The sequence below is a fragment of the Leucopleurus acutus genome (genome assembly GCF_964270905.1).
Source record: "Leucopleurus acutus genome assembly, chromosome: 5".
NCBI classification, from domain to species: Eukaryota; Metazoa; Chordata; class Mammalia; order Artiodactyla; family Delphinidae; genus Leucopleurus; species Leucopleurus acutus.
In genome coordinates this window covers 72797528-72815717 of record NC_139147.1, presented here as the reverse complement: position 1 = coordinate 72815717, position 18190 = coordinate 72797528, and the positions used below count along the sequence as shown (strand labels likewise).

General features: G+C 35.7%; 1 protein-coding gene across 11 annotated transcripts in view; it reads left to right on the top strand.

Annotated features, from left to right (window-relative positions):
• The window catches only part of DLG1 (discs large MAGUK scaffold protein 1), a 287859-nt gene that overhangs the window by 157936 nt on the left and 111733 nt on the right, over window positions 1-18190 (top strand). For all 11 annotated transcript variants that reach the window (XM_082839777.1, XM_082839778.1, XM_082839775.1 and 8 more), the window contains 5 exons: window positions 4048-4098; window positions 6625-6749; window positions 8784-8953; window positions 10109-10245; window positions 14239-14383. In XM_082839777.1, coding sequence (XP_082695903.1) covers window positions 4048-4098; window positions 6625-6749; window positions 8784-8953; window positions 10109-10245; window positions 14239-14383 — 628 coding nt within the window. The remainder of the gene's footprint in view (window positions 1-4047; window positions 4099-6624; window positions 6750-8783; window positions 8954-10108; window positions 10246-14238; window positions 14384-18190) is intronic.

The window sequence follows — 18190 nt, the reverse complement described above, 5'->3', positions numbered from 1 at the left end:
ATTTGAGTATTGCTACTCCAGCTTTCTTTTGATTTCCATTTGCATGGAATATCTTTTTCCATGCCCTCACTTTCAGTCTGTATGTGTTCCTAGGTCTGAAGTGGGTCTTTGTACACAGCATATATATGGGTCTTGTTTTTGTATCCATTCAGCAAGCCTGTGTCTTTTGGTTGGAGCAATTTATCCATTCACATTTAAGGTAGTTATCAATATGCATGTTCCTGTGACCATTTTCTTAATTGTTTTGGGTTTGTTTTTGTAGGTCCTTTTCTTCTCTTGTGTTAGACTTAGAGAAGTTCCTTTAGCATTTGTTGTAGAGCTGGTTTGGTGGTGCTGAATTCTCTTAGCTTTTGCTTGTATGTTAAGCTTTTGATTTCTCCATTGAATCTGAATGAGGTTCTTGCCAGGTAGAGTAATCTTGGTTGTAGGTTCTTCCCTTTCATCACTTTAAGTATATCATGCCACTCCCTTCTGGCTTGTAGAGTTTCTGCTGAGAAATCAGCTGTTAACCTTATGGGAGTTCCCTTGTATGTTATTTGTCATTTTTCCCTTGCTGCTTTCAATAATTTTTCTTTGTCTTTAATTTTTGTCAGTTTGATTACTGTGTGTCTTGGCGTGTTTCTCCTTGGGTTTATCCTGTATGGGACTCGCTGTGCTTCCTGGACTTGGGTGGCTATTTCCTTTCCCATGTTAGAGAAGTTTTCGACTATAATCTCTTCAAATATTTTCTTGGTTCCTTTCTCTCTCTCTTCTCCTTCTGGGACCCCTGTAATGCGAATGTTGTTGCGTTTAATGTTGTCCCAGAGGTCTCTTAGGCTGTCTTCATTTCTTTTTATCCTTTTTTCTTTGTTCTGCCGCAGTGAATTCCACCATTCTGTCTTCCAGTTCACTTATCCATTCTTCTGCCTCACTTATTCTGCTACTGATTCCTTCTAGTGTAGTTTTCGTTTCAGTTACTGTATTGTTCATCTCTGTTTGTTCTTTAATTCTTCTAGGTCTTTGTTAAACATTTCTTGCATCTTCTCGATCTTTGCCTCCATTGTTTTTCCGAGGTCCTGGATCATCTTCACTGTCATTATTATGAATTCTTTTTCTGGAAGGTTGCATATCTCCACTTCATTTAGTTGTTTTTCTGGGGTTTTATCTTGTTCCTTCATCTGGTACATAGCCCTCTGCCTTTTCATCTTGTCTGTCTTTCTGTGAATATGGTTTCTGTTCCACAGGCTGCAGGATCATAGTTCTTCTTGCTTCTGCTGTCTGTCCTCTGGTGGATGAGGCTATCTGAGAGGCTTGTGCAGGTTTCCTGATGGGAGGGACTGGTGGTGGGTCGAGCTTGGAGTACCTACCTTTTGAGAAGGCTTAATGGTGAAAATCTCAAATACCTTAAATCAGAAGTCCATAAGCTCACAGCACAAAAATTTATACTATATTACATATTAACACCAAAAGGACTGTATGAGTATACTGACTTGGAAATGTTTTTTAGAATAAAATTTCAGGCTATTTAGGAAATGAACAAATGGATAAAAATAGAGCCCAATGTAGCAGTTTGGGGATTTGGCCAAAGCCATATGCCAAGGAAAATTTATTAACTTTAATGGGTGTTTCTAAAAATAGAAAAAGTAATAAGCATAAATGAATTGCGCATTCAACTCAAGAAGCTTTAAAAAGGGCCTAAGGAAAGAGTAAAGAATTGATAAAAAATAAAAGCAGAATGTAATAGCATAGAATGTAATAAATCAGTGATGTTAAAAGTACTTCTTTGATAAAGACTGATAGACCTTTAGCAAGTCTGAGCATGAAAAAATATAGATGATACAAATAACCTTTAGAATAAGAAGAGTGGTATAGCTGCAGATACAGATTTTATTTTTACTCATAAAAAAGAACTTCGAGGGCTTCCCTGGTGCTGCAGTGGTTGAGGGTCCACCTGCCGATGCGGGGGACGTGGATTCGTGCTCCGGTCCAGGAGGATCCCACATGCCGCGGAGCGGCTGGGCCTGTGGGCCATGGCCACTGGGCCTGCGTGTCCGGAGCCTGTGCTCCGCAACGGGAGAGGCCACAACAGTGAGAGGCCCACGTATGCAAAAAAAAAAAAAAAAAAAAAAGAACTTCCAGTCAAGTTGGCAGGATATGCATATGTATAACCCTCCTCCTGCACTCCATAGGCATATAAATCATAGATTTATATATATATATATATATATATATACACATATATATTGTGTGTATGTATATATGTTTGTATATATATGTATGTGTATATGTGTGTGTGTATACACACATATGTATAACATAATTTCAAAAACAAGAAGAAAATATCTTCAGTTGAAAAAGAAGATGAAACAAAGTAGCATTTGGGTTTGTATCCATTAGAACCATAAGAATTAAGAACCCAAAAAAGTAGTAGAGATGAGTTTCAAAAATCCTCAGGAAAAAAACCCCTAGCTCCTGCATTGGACCTGAATTAGGGGTTGCTTCTTATAGTATGGTGAAGAAAACAGACTACCTTACATGGATTTCATTATTCTGTTGTTTCATTATTTTATTGCTGTATAACAAACCACCCTGAAACTTTGTGGCTTTAAAAATAATTCATTATTTCTCATGATTTTCTGGGTTAACTGGATAGTTCTGTTTTACACGGTCTTGGCTGGGGCACTGGAAAAGACTGGAAGATCCAAAATAGCCTCATTGACCGTGGCTGGCAGTTAGTGCTAGTTGCCGGTTAGAGGTGCAGCTGGGGCTTTTGGCCAGGGGTCTTGATGCGCCTTCACTTCAATCTCTTCATAGGATCTTTGAGCTTCCTCACATTATAGCTTCTGGATTCTAAGAATGTGCATTCTAAGACAAAGGCAAACACTACAAGGCATCACATGACCTAGATTCAAAAACCACAAAGCATTTGTGCCACATTCTTTTTAACAGAGGTCATCTAGAGCCTGCCTAGATCCAAGGGAAGGGGAAGTAGATAACATCTCTTGATGGTAGGTTGGTTCAATCATATTGCAGAAGAGCACTTGGGATGGAAGGATGGGATGCATCTAGAGATGAAGTTTATCACAATCCCTGTTTGACTTATTAGTTTGGGTATTTTGCCCAGCTTCGTGTCACCAGAAATGTTAAAGCAATGATTTGAATCCCAGTTAATGTGATTCCAAGCACTATTCAGCCTTCACCAGTGGCCTTTGCTATGGGAATTACTTCTTCCAGGAGGAGACATGGAATAAATTAGAAGGAATGAGAGAAAGTGCTTGGTCTGTATGGTGTAAGCAAGATTGTGAATGGTGAATCAAAGTTGGACATGAAATATGTAACTGAAATTTGACAGAGGAAGCAATAAAGTAACAGATGTGGAGGGAGGAAATTGCAGGATATGTAAAGGAAGGAGCAAGTCATTCAAGTGTGATGGTATATAAGGCTCATGAACAGGTGAGAAACATGTTAGAATGAAGTTGAGTGATAGATTGGGGTCAGTTCATACAGAGCCTTGTATGAGAGTTTTTGAGAATTTTGGAGCAAGTATGTTATACATGGGCTCCATAAAGATCCATCTGTGTAACTAAAACACATTAGAATGATTTGAGCAATGGAGAACAGTAATCTAAGAGATTGGGTAGATTACACTTGCAGTAGTCCAGATGAGTTAACAAAGCAAGGTACCTTTTGAAGCAAGGTAATAGCAATGAAAATGAAGGGGTGATGGTTTTCAGGAAGAAATGAAATATTTAAGTCAGTAAGAATTGGCAGCTGATTAGATGTGTGGATCAAGGCAGAGAAGAGAGTCAAGAGTTCAGTAAGTATTAAAAGCTGAATGTACGCTTTCTGTATGTGAAAGTCACAATATCATGAGTGTCAACTCATCAATACATTTGTATTCTTCCATTCCTTGAAAATCTTCCCTAAAACTATTAAAATCAAGCTATATTATTTGATTACTATCACATTTAACAGGTTTTTATTAAGAAATCATGCAAAAATTATGTCTTGCCATTTTAAATTTCACACCCTAAATTTCTGTGCTACTTCTTTTTTTTCCCCCATTAGGTTAATGGCACTGATGCAGATTATGAATATGAAGAAATCACACTTGAAAGGGTAAAAACTATTAATTATCTTAAGTTTTTATGCATAAACCTGTTGCTTTAAATAACTCTTTAAATATACTGCTCTTTCATATAGGATCCAAGGAAGATCACATTTCAGAACCATATAATATTAGTTTCTTTAATGAGTCCACGTATAAAATTAGCCGTGGCATTTTCAGAACATGTTGCTTTTCTTTAATAACCTTTTTTTTTAAATAAACTTTTTATTTAACATAGTTTTAGATTTACAGAAAAGTAGTACAGAGAGTTTCCATTTACCCTGGACTCAGTTTCACCTATTATTAACATCTTTTCATTACTAGAATACATTTTTTTCAACTAATGAACCAATAGTGATATATTATTATTAACTAAAGTCTACTTTATTTGGATTTCCTTACTTTTTATGTTTTTCTCTTCCAGGATCACAACTGGAATACCACATTACATTTAGTTATGATGTCTCCTTGTGCTCCTCTAGACTGACAGTTTCTCAGATTTTTCTCAGTTTTTAATTTTATTATTTATCTTTCATATAGTAAAATATTTATTTTAAATAAGTATTTAATATCCTAGTAATATGGTCATTGTATCAGTTTTGTTTCCCAGCAAGATAAAAACCATAGATTTAATGGAAAAGACCTTATTGAAAACTTCTTATGCATTCCCCCAGTCAGAAAATAATTTAAGGATACAATTCAGATGTGTAAACTTTCTTGATGTATTTTCCCCTTAAGAATATCTGCATTTAATTGATACTGTATTTTAGCAGAGCCACCTTGTCTGACCAGCATTTTTGAGAAATGAAGTGCTCTGCATAAGTGAATTTTCTAAGTAACTGAATGTCTGTATGTTTAAAATCCTAGGTAATTAGATTTGTTTATGTTTGAAGCCAGAATAAACTGAATAAAAATAGACTTCAGAGGGATAATAGATTTTTATTGCCTGTTTACCTGAATTTGGACCCACCTGTTCAAGTGACATGGATGACTGAGTCTTACAAGTAAATAGAGTATTAATGTATTGTACACATTTTAATGTGGCATTTTGTTGGTTTTTTCCCAGCTTTATTGAGATTTCTTGACATATAGTCCTAACTCTTTATCTTATTCATCTTTTCATCTTTTCCCAGTACCTTTTAAATTCCTCTATTTAGTCAGAACTGTACATTGTATTTTTCATTGATTAAAGAGCTTATGTACCAGGAATTGGGGAGATGTTGTTAAAGTATAAAAACTTGCAACTAGAAGATGAATAAGTTCCAGAGATCTAATGCACAGGTAGTGAATATAATCAACAATACTGTATTATAATCTTCAGAATTGCTAAGAGACTAGATCTTAAATGTTCTCACCACAAAAAATAAATGGCAGTTATGTAACCTCATACAGGTGTTAGCTAAATAAAGCTAAGGTGGTAATCATATTGTACTATATAAATGTATCAAATCAATATGTTGTATACCTTAAACTTACACAAAGTTATTTGTAATTATATCTCAATTCTTTAAAAAACAAGTAAAAACGAGAACTCGAATACCTGAGTAACTTGGTAGCCCCATACAACCTATTGATACTATTATTGATACTCTAGTAACTCTTGAAGAGTTTAGACTGAAAAAATTTTTTTATTAAAATAGAATTTTAGGACATGTCATAGTCTAGTGAAATTCTAAGCTATTTAATACAAACAGTTTAGTAATAGATCCAGATATACCCACTTATTTGAGCTGCCTGAAAACCAAAGTTAGAACATTCTTGCAAAAATAAACGTTTAATACCTTTGCTTAGATCAGTTTTGCTTTTTGTAGCAGAACCCTTTCTTAAAAGAAAATATTATTCAGAAATCTAGTACATAAATAAAATAAGCAAGAAGTGTAATGCTACTTTGGCAAAATTGACTGCTGTCAAGAAAGTACACCAATGTTAAGTTCTCCAGTTGGACTTCAGTATTAAAAACTGCCTTTTGCTAGTCAGGTGTCTTGGTTAAACACATCAAGGATGATGGCTGTGTTACTTAGCTCATACAATTTGGTCATTTTAAAATAAGCTGATGGCAAAGTTAGCAGAAGAAAAGCACCACCCAGTACCCCTTTTTTAAAAATTGAGGATGAAATAATATATTGGTATTACCTACTCGGAAATAACAGCAACAGAAGGATCACTTCATTGTTTTTCTCTTGGGAGCAATTTGCCTTACCAAACATGAGCAAGATGCAGTCTAAAAGAAAGAGACCTAATAGTGACACCTCTCCAAGGACAAACTGCACATAATTTTGAAGAAGGAATCGTAGACCAGAGTCCAGAAGTACTCAGTACATCATCAGCCTCACATATTCAGCAGTAATACCTCTGAATTTATAGAGAAAAAAGAGCTTTCCTTATATTTCTTAATTTAAAATCATCATATTTCCTATACGTATGCCTTTATGTGTGTGTTCCTTATGTTAGTACAGTTTCTAGGTCCTATAATGACGGGAACCTATCAATAAAGGTAATTATTATTCAGTGTCAATTTTTTTCCCCTCTATCCCCAGGGAAATTCAGGGCTTGGTTTCAGCATTGCAGGAGGTACAGACAACCCACACATTGGAGATGACTCAAGTATTTTCATTACCAAAATAATTGCAGGGGGAGCAGCTGCCCAAGATGGAAGATTGCGGTATGTTTTGCACTTTATGTTGTGATACCAAATCCTCTTTGTATCTTTTTCTTGAGGCAACTGTACAATGAATAAATACAAATGAACACTATCATAATAACTAACATAAGGTAGATGCTCAGATATCAAATGAATGAATGAGATAATTGTGCTTTAAGCATTTTCCCTCTTTTCAATTAGGAATTTAGTTTTATCTTAGAAGTTAAGCATTTTGAATAATAAATTTGACTGTTTAAATATTTCTGAGCAAATTTATAGAAATCATAGATTTCCCATTGTATGTTCAAATACATTCACAAAATGTGTTATTTTCTGAGTGGGAAACGTGTATACGCTTATTTAAGGTACAGGGAATCATATATATCTGAGTTGGTATCCCAGACCACAAAGAGTAGTAAAGATTATGCAGACTTTAAATAAATTAATCTATTTTCTAAATTGAATAAATGTAAGTAATATTGGTCTTTTGTTTAAATGTAAGGTTCCATTTCAGAAAATATCTTTAGCATACTTTGTTGTTTCCTTAGACCATAGATTGTGGCACTTTTCTTGTTGCCTTATTTGTTGCTTTTTATACATGGTGATGTGATGGTTTTCTAAAGTTTTAGGACTAAGGATTATATATGGTCTGTTAAAAACAGTATCTTATTTTAAGGCTGTTCATGCCTTATACAGCTTTTCAGTTTCTAAACTTCTCACTGGATATGATAAGTGGTATATTAATGAAATTAAATATGAAATCAATAATTTGACTTTCAGGTAAATGTAAATATTTACTTCCTGCTTCCTGCTATTGGCCTTTTATTTGTGCTTCATGTGTGAAAATTAGCATGTTCCATTTGTTTCACTGGAGAACATACCTATAGTACTAACTCTGAGGTGTCACTGTCTTTGGATATAGAATTTATTTTCTCTAAAAAAGTTAATTAGATATAGAAGTTTATCATGATCACTTTAAATGTTTTAATTGTTTTGTTCCCCATCCCTGCCCAATTTGAGATGACAATCTTTTAATTTGTTTTCTTATTTTTTTTCTACATGAATACCATGCAGTTGAAACTGAGATTAGTTTATTTTTTGGTAAATCAATGAATTAATCTCAGTTTTGCTGCTGTGACCTTAAGCTAGTTATTCAGTCTGAGCCTCAGATTTTTTATGTTTGAATCACTGCTCTGTTAGTCATTATCAGGGTGGCCTTGGGAAAGTTATTTAAACTTTGTACCTCAGTTTTTCTATCTATAAAATGGGGATATAAATATGTATCTACCTTACAGATTGTTGTAAGGGTTAAAACACTAAAAGAAGTTCCTAGCATGTGGTTAGTGCTAAATAAATATTTGCTGTTTTTCTAAAATATCTTAATTTCTATACGTAATCATACAAATTACAGCTGTCAGGACTTCCCTGGTGGCACAGTGTTTAGGAATCTGCCTGCCAAAGCAGGGGACACGGGTTCGCTTCCTGGTCTGGGAAGATCCCACATGCTGCAGAGCAGCTAAGCCCATGTGCCACAACTACTGAGGCTGCGCTCTAGAGCCCGCGAGCCACAACTGCTAAGCCCATGCACAGCCACTACTAAAGCCTACGCCCTCTAAGGCCCGTGTTCCACAACTACTGAGCCCATGTGCTGCAACTACTGAAGCCCACGTGCCTAGAACCTGTGCTCCCCAACAAGAGACCGCCACTGCAATGAGCAGCCCATGCACCGCAACAAAGAGTAGCCCCCATTCGTCGCAACTAGAGAAAGCCCACGTGCAGCAACGAAGACCCAGACACAGCCCCCCCCCAAAAAAAATTATAGCTGTCGTTATTATTTAATATTTTTGTATAATGATCTGTTATTTGCACTGTTTCCTTTGCTGGCCCTTGGGAAATGTTTGTATTTATATGAGTTTTTGATACATTGGAATTTAACATGCAGTTTCTTATAAATAATTCTAGTAAATAATTCTCTTGTCAAGAAAAGAAAATTGGCAAAGAGAAAAATTGATATTAAAATTTTAATATTTAATTTTTAATGTTTTTTTTCTTCAGGGTCAATGACTGTATATTGCGAGTAAATGAAGTAGACGTTCGTGATGTGACACATAGCAAAGCAGTTGAAGCATTGAAAGAAGCGGGATCTATTGTACGCTTGTACGTAAAAAGACGGAAACCAGTATCAGAAAAAATAATGGAAATAAAGCTCATTAAAGGTCCTAAAGGTATGAAATAAATCAAACAAAGACAAATTATTAAGTAAGAAATCTCTTAAGTGAAATGTAACTATGAAGTTATTTATGACACACATTCTAAGATTAACAATGCTGGTAATCTACAGAACTTAGTGAATTTTTAGAATTTCTGTATTATTTCTACTGATTTTTGTCTTAAGTAGAATACTATGCAAACATTTTGCAGTCATGTGTAGTGTTGATATTAACTTGTAATCGTTAATCTACAAAGTGCATAAAATGCAGATACACAGGCTAAAAGAAAAAAATATTTATGAACATGTCATCAGGAGTTACATCTGCAATGAAGACTGTTAGGATGTGATCTGAATTTTGAAAACATGGATTGGATTGAGGATAAATGGAAATATTGATTCTAATTTGTGGCTTCATGGAAAAATGCATAGAGAGCTACAGGTTTGGCATCAAAGCTATGGGATTTATGAATTATTGAAGCTCCTTACTTAAAATTAATTCATAGAATATTGAAAAGGGAAGCAGCATCTGCATTTCTGAAGCTGTTGGTTCTGCCCACCACTAATTTTTTTTTCTCAGTTTTAATCTTGTGGAAGTGTTAAAAGTGTTGGTAAGAAGTGCAATTATGATGGAAACAAAAGTGAAGCAATTTTACACCATCTCTTTGAACTAATAAACAAATGCATTTTACAAAGACACTTTAAGAAGTAACCTGGTTGGGGGTGGGGGGGTCTTGCCTGGTGGTCCAGCAGCTAAAGACTCCATGCTCCCAATGCAGGGGGCCGGGTTCGATCCCTGGTCAGGGAACTAGATCCCATATGCCACAACTAAAGGAGCCTGCATGCCGCAGCTAAAAGATCCCGCACGGCACAACAGAGATCCTGTGTGTCACAACTAAGACCTGGCACAGCCAATTAAATAAATAAATAAATATATATATATTTTTTTTAAGTAACCTGGGGGTAAAAAGGTTCTCATTTGTAACTATAGGAGCACCTATATATGTAATTGCCCCTGATTACAAAATACTTAGGAGTTTTAAAATAGGTAAATAGATAATTTTCTGTTTTAAAAAACATTAGTTTGGTGAAGTTATCACCTAGTTTTCAGTCATTTGGACTTAAGTTTACATATATTGGTGAAATTCTAAAACTAGTGTTTTCCATACAGGTCTTGGGTTCAGCATTGCAGGAGGTGTTGGAAATCAACATATTCCTGGGGATAATAGCATCTATGTAACCAAAATAATTGAAGGAGGTGCAGCACATAAAGATGGTAAACTTCAGATTGGAGATAAACTTTTAGCAGTGAGTATAAGAAATCCATTGTTTTAAAAATCACTTTGATGTCTTTTTTTTTCTGACAGACTGAATTTCTACGTGCCAAAAATGTTTAAATGATATTTCCATGAGTGAATACTAGTCTTGCTTTAGTCAAAACCTGAAAAATGATTCTTTATTTGCCACTACCATTTCCTCTACTAGCTCCCCTCTCTTTTTCTTTCATTCTGTTTAGGGGCTTGGATGCACAGAATTGTTTAGTCATAATCCTTAGGTTCATAACAGCATCATCCTTTGTTCATGTGTGACCTTGTTTTTCCCTTTCTTACTTTAATTAATTAATCAATTATTTTATTTATAATATAGTAAAAACTGCTAGTCATTACCCAACCCAAGAACTAGAATATCAACAACTTGTGTTCCTCATTCCTTTGTTTTTTAAAGATTGCTTTATCACATACATATTCCTAAATGTTTTGTTTAGTAGTGTGTGTTTTGAAAATTTTTAAAGGCTATTGTGCTGTATATAGTCTTTTTTAATACTTTTCTCACTCAATATTGTTTTACTGAGACTTATCCATATTGTTGCCTAGAGCTGAGATTTATTCATTTACCCTCTTCATAATATTCTATTCTGGGACTGTAGACTGTATCACAATTTATTTATCCAATCTTCATCAATAACTGTCTTAGTTCATGTTCCCTAGAAAAACAAAACCTGAAGAAAAGCTACTCTGCTAAGGTATTATTGGGAGGTATAGCTTCAGAGAAGCTAGAGTGAGTGAAAATGAAAAGTGAGGCAGAGAATGAGGGAAAGCCAATACAATGTATTATGTTTCTGAACTGGCTATAAAATCATAAGAAAATGTAGCTGATTGCTTGTTATGTAGGACAGTCTCCCAGGCAGGCAATGTGGAACTGCTAAACCTTAGATCCAGCCATCCAGGGAAAAGAAAGGATTTTATCTACTGACGCCTTTTAGTCTCTTGTCTCTTGTTAGTTAGAGTCTAACCCCATGGGGGTTAACTGTCCTAGATTTCTCGACTGTGTTACCCAGCCCCTCTGGACAAATGCTAAGGAAGCCAGTTCCCACACTCTGGCACAGCACTTCCCCTGAACCCAGAAGTCGTGAGAAGAGCTAGAGCCTCGTGGTCTAGACAGGTCAGATGTGGTCTTCTAATATGTTACAGCTCTCACTATGTGGAACACGTCAGCCAAACCCAAGCCCAGCCTTTACTCCAGAAGAGGTTGAAAGAGCTCATAATGGTAGGGGACAATATGAGAGTAGCAGTAGCTAGGACTCTCCCCTAACCAAGCAACCAAAGCCTAGTGGACACGTAGGCTCAAGTGAATCTGAAAAGGCATACAAACAAAGTCTGGTATAGTGGTGATTTGGTCTATCTCCTATTTATTTATTTGCCCTTTTTTAATAGTTATGCTAGGAAGAGCAACTAATTATTTTTGAGTTAATGACAGGGAGGAGGAAGGAACTGTCCTTCAACTGCTTCTCTCTAACTTATCCTCTCACAGCTATGACTTGCTACTCTTTCCCCCAACCTACAACCAACACTCCCTCATCATTGCATACACCCCCCACCAACACACACCAGTTCCAAACAACCTTCTTTCTCCACTACGTTTCTCACTTTTATTTTTAATTTCTTACATACTGTGTCTTCTTTATCCTTCTTCCAAAATCAATTTTAGGGGTAGGGAGCCAGAAATTCATGCTGATTTACCGTTTAGGGAGGCTTTTGTTGCCATAATTCCACTGAAATTATTCAATTCTTAATTTTCACCTTAATTGATGTATCAAGCATTTGACATACCTTCTTCCTTCTTAAAACACTCTTTCCAGTTCGCCTGATAGTCACCCTCTATCTTGCTATTCCTCTTAGCTCACCAGCCATTCCTTCTCATTCTCCTTTTCGGTGCATCTTCTCCCTAACTTCTAAACATTGAAGTGATCCAGGACTCAATACTTGAACATATTCTCTTCTCTCTTTGATAGGTGGTCAAATAACTTACTGGGTCTTATTGTACATGATAGTAATAAGTATTGTTTTCTGAACTTCAGTCTCCTTCTCTATGTCTCAAGAGTCATCTCAAATATAATATACAGTTGGCTCTTTGTATCCGTGGGTTCCACGTCTGTGGATTCAACCAACTGAAGATCGAAAATATTTGGTGGAAAAAAATTCCAGAAAGTTCCCAAAAGGCAAAACTTGAATTTACATGACATTTATTTTATATTAGGTATTATAAGTGATCTAAAGATGATTTAAAGTATAAGGTGAGGGTGTGCGTAGCTTATATGCAAATACTACGCCATTTTACTTAAGGAACATGAGAATCTGCAAATTTTTTTATCCTCGAGGAGGGTAATGGGGGGTAGTGGGGTTATAGAATCATTCCCCCACAGATACCGAAGTACAACTGTATCTAAAAATGAACTTTCAAATCATGGCAACCCACCCCACCTTGCCCCCCCAAATTCTGCTCTTTGCATAATTTTCACATCTCATTAAACGGGAACTTTATCCTTCTAATTTCCCCAAGTCTAAAACTTTAGGATCATTCTCTTTCTTTCCCACTCCACATTGAATCACCTCAGCAAATCTTGTCAGCTCTTTTATCAGTTATCTAATGCTGCATAAGAAAAAACAAAAATTAGTGGCTAAAATGACAACAATTATTTATTGACTTACACTTCTGCAATTTGGATATGTTTGGCCAGGGTAGCCTGTCTTTATTCCATATAATGTCTACTGGGGTGGCTCAACTAGGGCCAGGGGTCCACCTCCAAGTTGGCTCACATATAGTGGACCGGTTGGTTTTGGCTGTCATCTAGGAACTCAACTGGGGCTGTTAGCCAGGTATTCAGTTCTCCAGTGGGCTGTCCACATGGCTAACTTGAGCTTCTCACAAAGTGGTGGCCAGGTTCCAAGAGGGACATGCCAGAGTGAGCTTTTCCAAGAAGACAGCTCTAATGTGTGGCATTTATTAATCCTCTCTTTGCATCACAGTTACTAATGTCTCATTTCAGGCCATCAGAAGAACAGTATACCACAGTTGTGTATTTCAAAACGCAGCAAGTCCTCACTGTACACAGTAGGGTGGGACCATAAAAATGACCATGCAGTTGAAATCCTGCGAAGCATTATTAGTAATCAGTGGTGAAAGTCAGGATTGTTCTGTGACCTTTAGAAGTTTTCGTCAAAACATTTAAAAGTCTCCTGCAGTCGATTATAAAGTCACGTATTAGGGAAATGGAAAATATACTAAAATGAACATTTGTTTAGTGCACTGTAATTTAAAACACTAGAAACATTTATAGTGTTTTATTTCTTTTTAAAAGAAAATGTTTACCAAAAAGAGGAGCAGTCTAAACCTAATGCTTGCAGAAGAGAAAGGATTAGAACAGAAATTAACAATATAGGAAATAGGACAACCATATTGTCTATGTTGGTAGAGAAGATCAACAAAACCAAAACGTGGGTCTTAGAAAAGATCAACAAAATTGACAAACCTTGGGCTTCCCTGGTGGTGCAGTGGTTGGGAGTCTGCCTGCCGATGCAGGGGATGCGGGTTCGTGCCCTGGTCCGGGAGGATCCCACATGCCGCGGAGCGGCTGGGCCCGTGAGCCATGGCCACTGAGCCTGCGCGTCCGGAGCCTGTGCTCCACAGTGGGAGAGGCCACAACAGTGAGAGGCCCGTGTACAGCAAAAAAAAAAAAAAAAAATTGACAAACCTTTAGCTAGACTGACCAGGAAAAAAAAAATGACTCAAATTTCTAAAAGTAGGAATGAAAGAGAGAACATAAGGGAATACTTTTATTTATGAATAACTCTATACCAACGCATTTAGGTAACTTAGATGAAATGGGCAAAGTCCTAGAAAGACACAAACTACCACTCCTATTCAACATTGTACCGAAGATTATACCCAGAGCAATAGGGGCGAAAAAAATGACATTCCAAGTGGGAAGGAAGAAGTAAAACTTTTGGGATTTTCTTTTAGGTGAATACTGTGTGTTTAGAAGAAGTTACTCATGAAGAAGCAGTAACTGCCTTAAAGAACACATCTGATTTTGTTTTTTTGAAAGTGGCAAAACCCACAAGTATGTATATGAATGATGGCTATGCACCACCTGATATCACCAACTGTAAGTCTGTTTGCTTAAATCTTGTTTCCTTAGATGTGATGTATTTTAATGAAGATTCCCAATATAAAGTTTAAACATTATACAAATATTTTTAAAAGAACTATAAAGCATTTTAACCTAATCATTTTAAAAACCAATTTTAAGTCAGAATCTTCATAATAATAAGTGGAGGTGGCTTTTTCACCTTTTCACCTGTAATTTCATAGCAGTAATTACTTTTAACATTTAAGGCATTGATTCTCAAACTTTTATATAAGTAACAGTCACCAAAGGTATTTGCAAGTAATGTGGCTTCTTATTTTGTTCTAATAATTTTTGGATGGAGCACAGAAATATACTTTAGCAAGCAATTAATTCTTTTAACAAGCAGGGCAATTCTGATGCTTCTGATGCTGCTGGTTCATGGGCTGCACTTTGAGAAACAGTAACTTAAAATATTTGTAAAACCTGGGCTTTTCTATACTCTCAACTGTGTGAGCATAGATATTATCTTTGTACTTCAAACTCTTAGTGTATTACCTAACTCTGTTTGTGCACAGTACAATTGTATTGCCTAGAAATGAACTGTAATGAAAGTACTTATATAATTTTAAGTTTCCTATTTGATTTTCTTTTTTAATGTACAAGCCGAGATGAGATTTAAATATATTCTTAATGTGTTCATGTTGTTTGAAAAATGAAAGTTTTATTTGTTTGGTATGTTGAGTCAATACTAGAATCATCCATGTGTAATAAAGATCATAAATGTACTCTGTAATCTGCTTTTCCAAGTTTTCCTTTTTTAAATTGTAGAATTTTAAAGATATTTGTGATTTTGTGATTTTGTAAGTGGCAATGTTTCCAGTTTTAAAATGTCAAAAAGTTCATTACAATCATTAATCATTAGAAGCTAAATACAAATTATATTTTAAAGTGTATATATACTGTCCTCCAGTGATGCATCTTCATTATCTGCTCATTGATTCATTAATTACTGAAGTATAGCTGAATTATTCTCTTAATAGTATTCAGTCTTTTTAATGGACAGAAATGATGTCTTATACATCATTTGTGTCAGAAAAGAACTTTACTACTTGTTTAAAGTTCTTCCATATATTTGGTCTTTCACAGAAGCTTTATATAAGGGCTTGATGTATTTTATTTGTTATTAGGAGATGCAAATTCAATGATGAGCTCTTTTATTCACCAATTTAAATATTATTTATTATGCTGCTTTATCTGTTCAAGACAGCTATGTCCCAGTTGTTCCACAGATTGAGAGTTGGCATCCTGATTATGGCCAAATATACAAATAGCCAGGCTGCTTCTTAAAAATATGTTGAACTGGAAAAAATGTTACTTTTTATTGAATTATCTCTTTTTGTATAAAATAATATGACATTTAAAAAATGGCAGAGCTAGTCCTAAAGAGTAGTAAATAATGATTGTTTTCCCTATAGGCATATGTAGAATATTTCGTCCCTTTTTTTCCATCTGTTATTGAACTAATAGAATATTGTGAAAAAGTTGAAGTTTACCGTGCTAGTTCAACTTCTGTTCTGTTTCTCTTCTTATGAATTTTGTTGTACACTTAACAGTCCATGCTCATACTATAGACGCAATTCATAAGTAACTTATTATGTGTGTTTTAAAAAGCATTTGTATTTGAAAACTTTGTACATAAATGATTTTTACCTGTCAGCTCTTGTGAAGCCCTTGCCATCAGACTATTCAGCTTACCTGCCTGTCCCTTATGTTGTTAGTCATGTAGTTTCCTCCTCATCAATCTGGCTTTAGTCACTGAAGATTTTAGTGTCAGGTCCATTGTCCTTTGATACACATTCACATGGTCATTCTTAGTGATGTCCAGGCAAAATGCACACTGATTCATTCAACAGCCTGGCTTCTTTGTTGATCTCTTTCTTTCTAGCTCTCCTGCCCTCCACTCCAACTCAGATACTTGGTTCCAAGACAATAATTTAGATCTTATCATCGTCAATACCTTCACCACCTCCAAAATCTTGATTTAAATCATCCCATTCTCTGACTACATCCATCAGTTTATTTACTCCTGTTCTAACAATTCATTCTCATTTTGACCTTCAATCATTTGACACCATTACTTGGTTGTCCCCTTGTGTTTCTACTTGTCTACTTTTTTTTAACTTAGCCTCCTTGGTTTGTCGTGATATTCACTTCATTGCATATATCTTCTACTTTCTTGCCCTCTCCATCTTCACTGGCAGAATCCCAACCCTGGTTCAGCCTGCTGTCTTCATCCATTCCTGCTCCCTAAAAAGCAGAACATGCCTGGAGAAAAGCACAGAATTGTAGTTTAAGTTATGACCATAAATCTCAGATGGGGTCACACTCCTATAGCTGTAATCCACATATGGATAATACCCAAAATATGGTACCCAGGAGTAGAAGGAGGTTTATTACTGAAAAAAAAAAAAAAAAAAAAGTTCATCGGATCTGATAGAGAACATAGTTTCTTTGATGATATTAAAATTCTCATGCTTTTGCATTTATATATCTTTTCACTTCTATATTCTGTTCAGGTGGAAGGCCTTGTTAAACTTCTGATTTGGCCACTGCTCTCTTCCTGCTTTTACTTTAAGCTCTTCCACTTGGCTTCTTTCCTAAACTTTGGAGGGTTTGGGTCAGTAATCTTGGTATCTAAGGACAATAATTTAGCCTCCCTTGTTTTGCAGTTCTCTGAGGAATCTTTTTACTTAGGATTTGGGGTATAGGAAATAGCACTGTTTTAACTAATCATTCTTTGGGCAGTCATTTCTTTGACAGGAGCATTAATTTTTAGTTCCTGCCATATGAGATACTATGCCTTACATGTGAGAATGACTCCTTCAGAAAAGGTCCATTGAATGAAGGCACAGTCTGGATATGGTAGGGAAAAGGTACATTTTCTGGCTTGAGCAGTTGACCGAATTTCTTGCCCAGTTGGGTTTTTTTGTTTGTTTGTTTCAGCCAAACTTGATAATGCAGCAAAGAAATTTGAGTAAAAAATCAGTAAACTCTAGACTTTAAATGGCCAGTGATTATAATGGTTCACGTGCGTCTCTGTTGCTTTAGGGCAACATGCCGGTTCCCTTGAAAATCACAGATATTCTTACATATCACCCAAGAAAGACTTTGGACTTCAGAAGAGCCATTGGTAGAAAATCCTTTGGCTCAAATGCAGAAGAGTATCTTATATATGAACTGGATGGGAAGAAATTGCTATTGGAGACTGCAAACGTATAAAATCAAAGATGGCTCTGGACTTCTAAGCTCTATACTATTAATAGACATTATAGACTTTTTCCTTTTTGTATGATTACAGAAAGAGATGTATAGATGCTATCTCCTTTTTTTGTTTGTTTGTTTTTTTGCTGTCTCCTTTTGATAGCACATAATTGTTTCCAGTACACCATACTTCCAGTCACTACCTACTGTCTTTCACTCAGGTTACTTCACTCATATATGTAACCTATCTGGCCACTGTAGTAATTTGAAGTAATGATCCTTGCACTTTTGTTTTCCCAGTGGGTGTTATAATGCTTTGTGCATAGAAGGCGCTCGGTAATGTAGTGAAAGAAGAGATTCATGGTTAAATAATAAATATTACAGCTAGATTTTGAAATGCCTAGTAACTTTATCATAGTTAATACCTCAAGAAAGTTAAATATTGTTTCTATGTGTTACTGACAGTAATGCACATAATTCAGATGTGTTGTGCTTTTGGAAGTTACAACTGAAATGTGTTGCTTACCTGGGTCAGGAATAGCTTTATAATTTTCTGTTCTTAGCTCTCACTAGAATTACAGT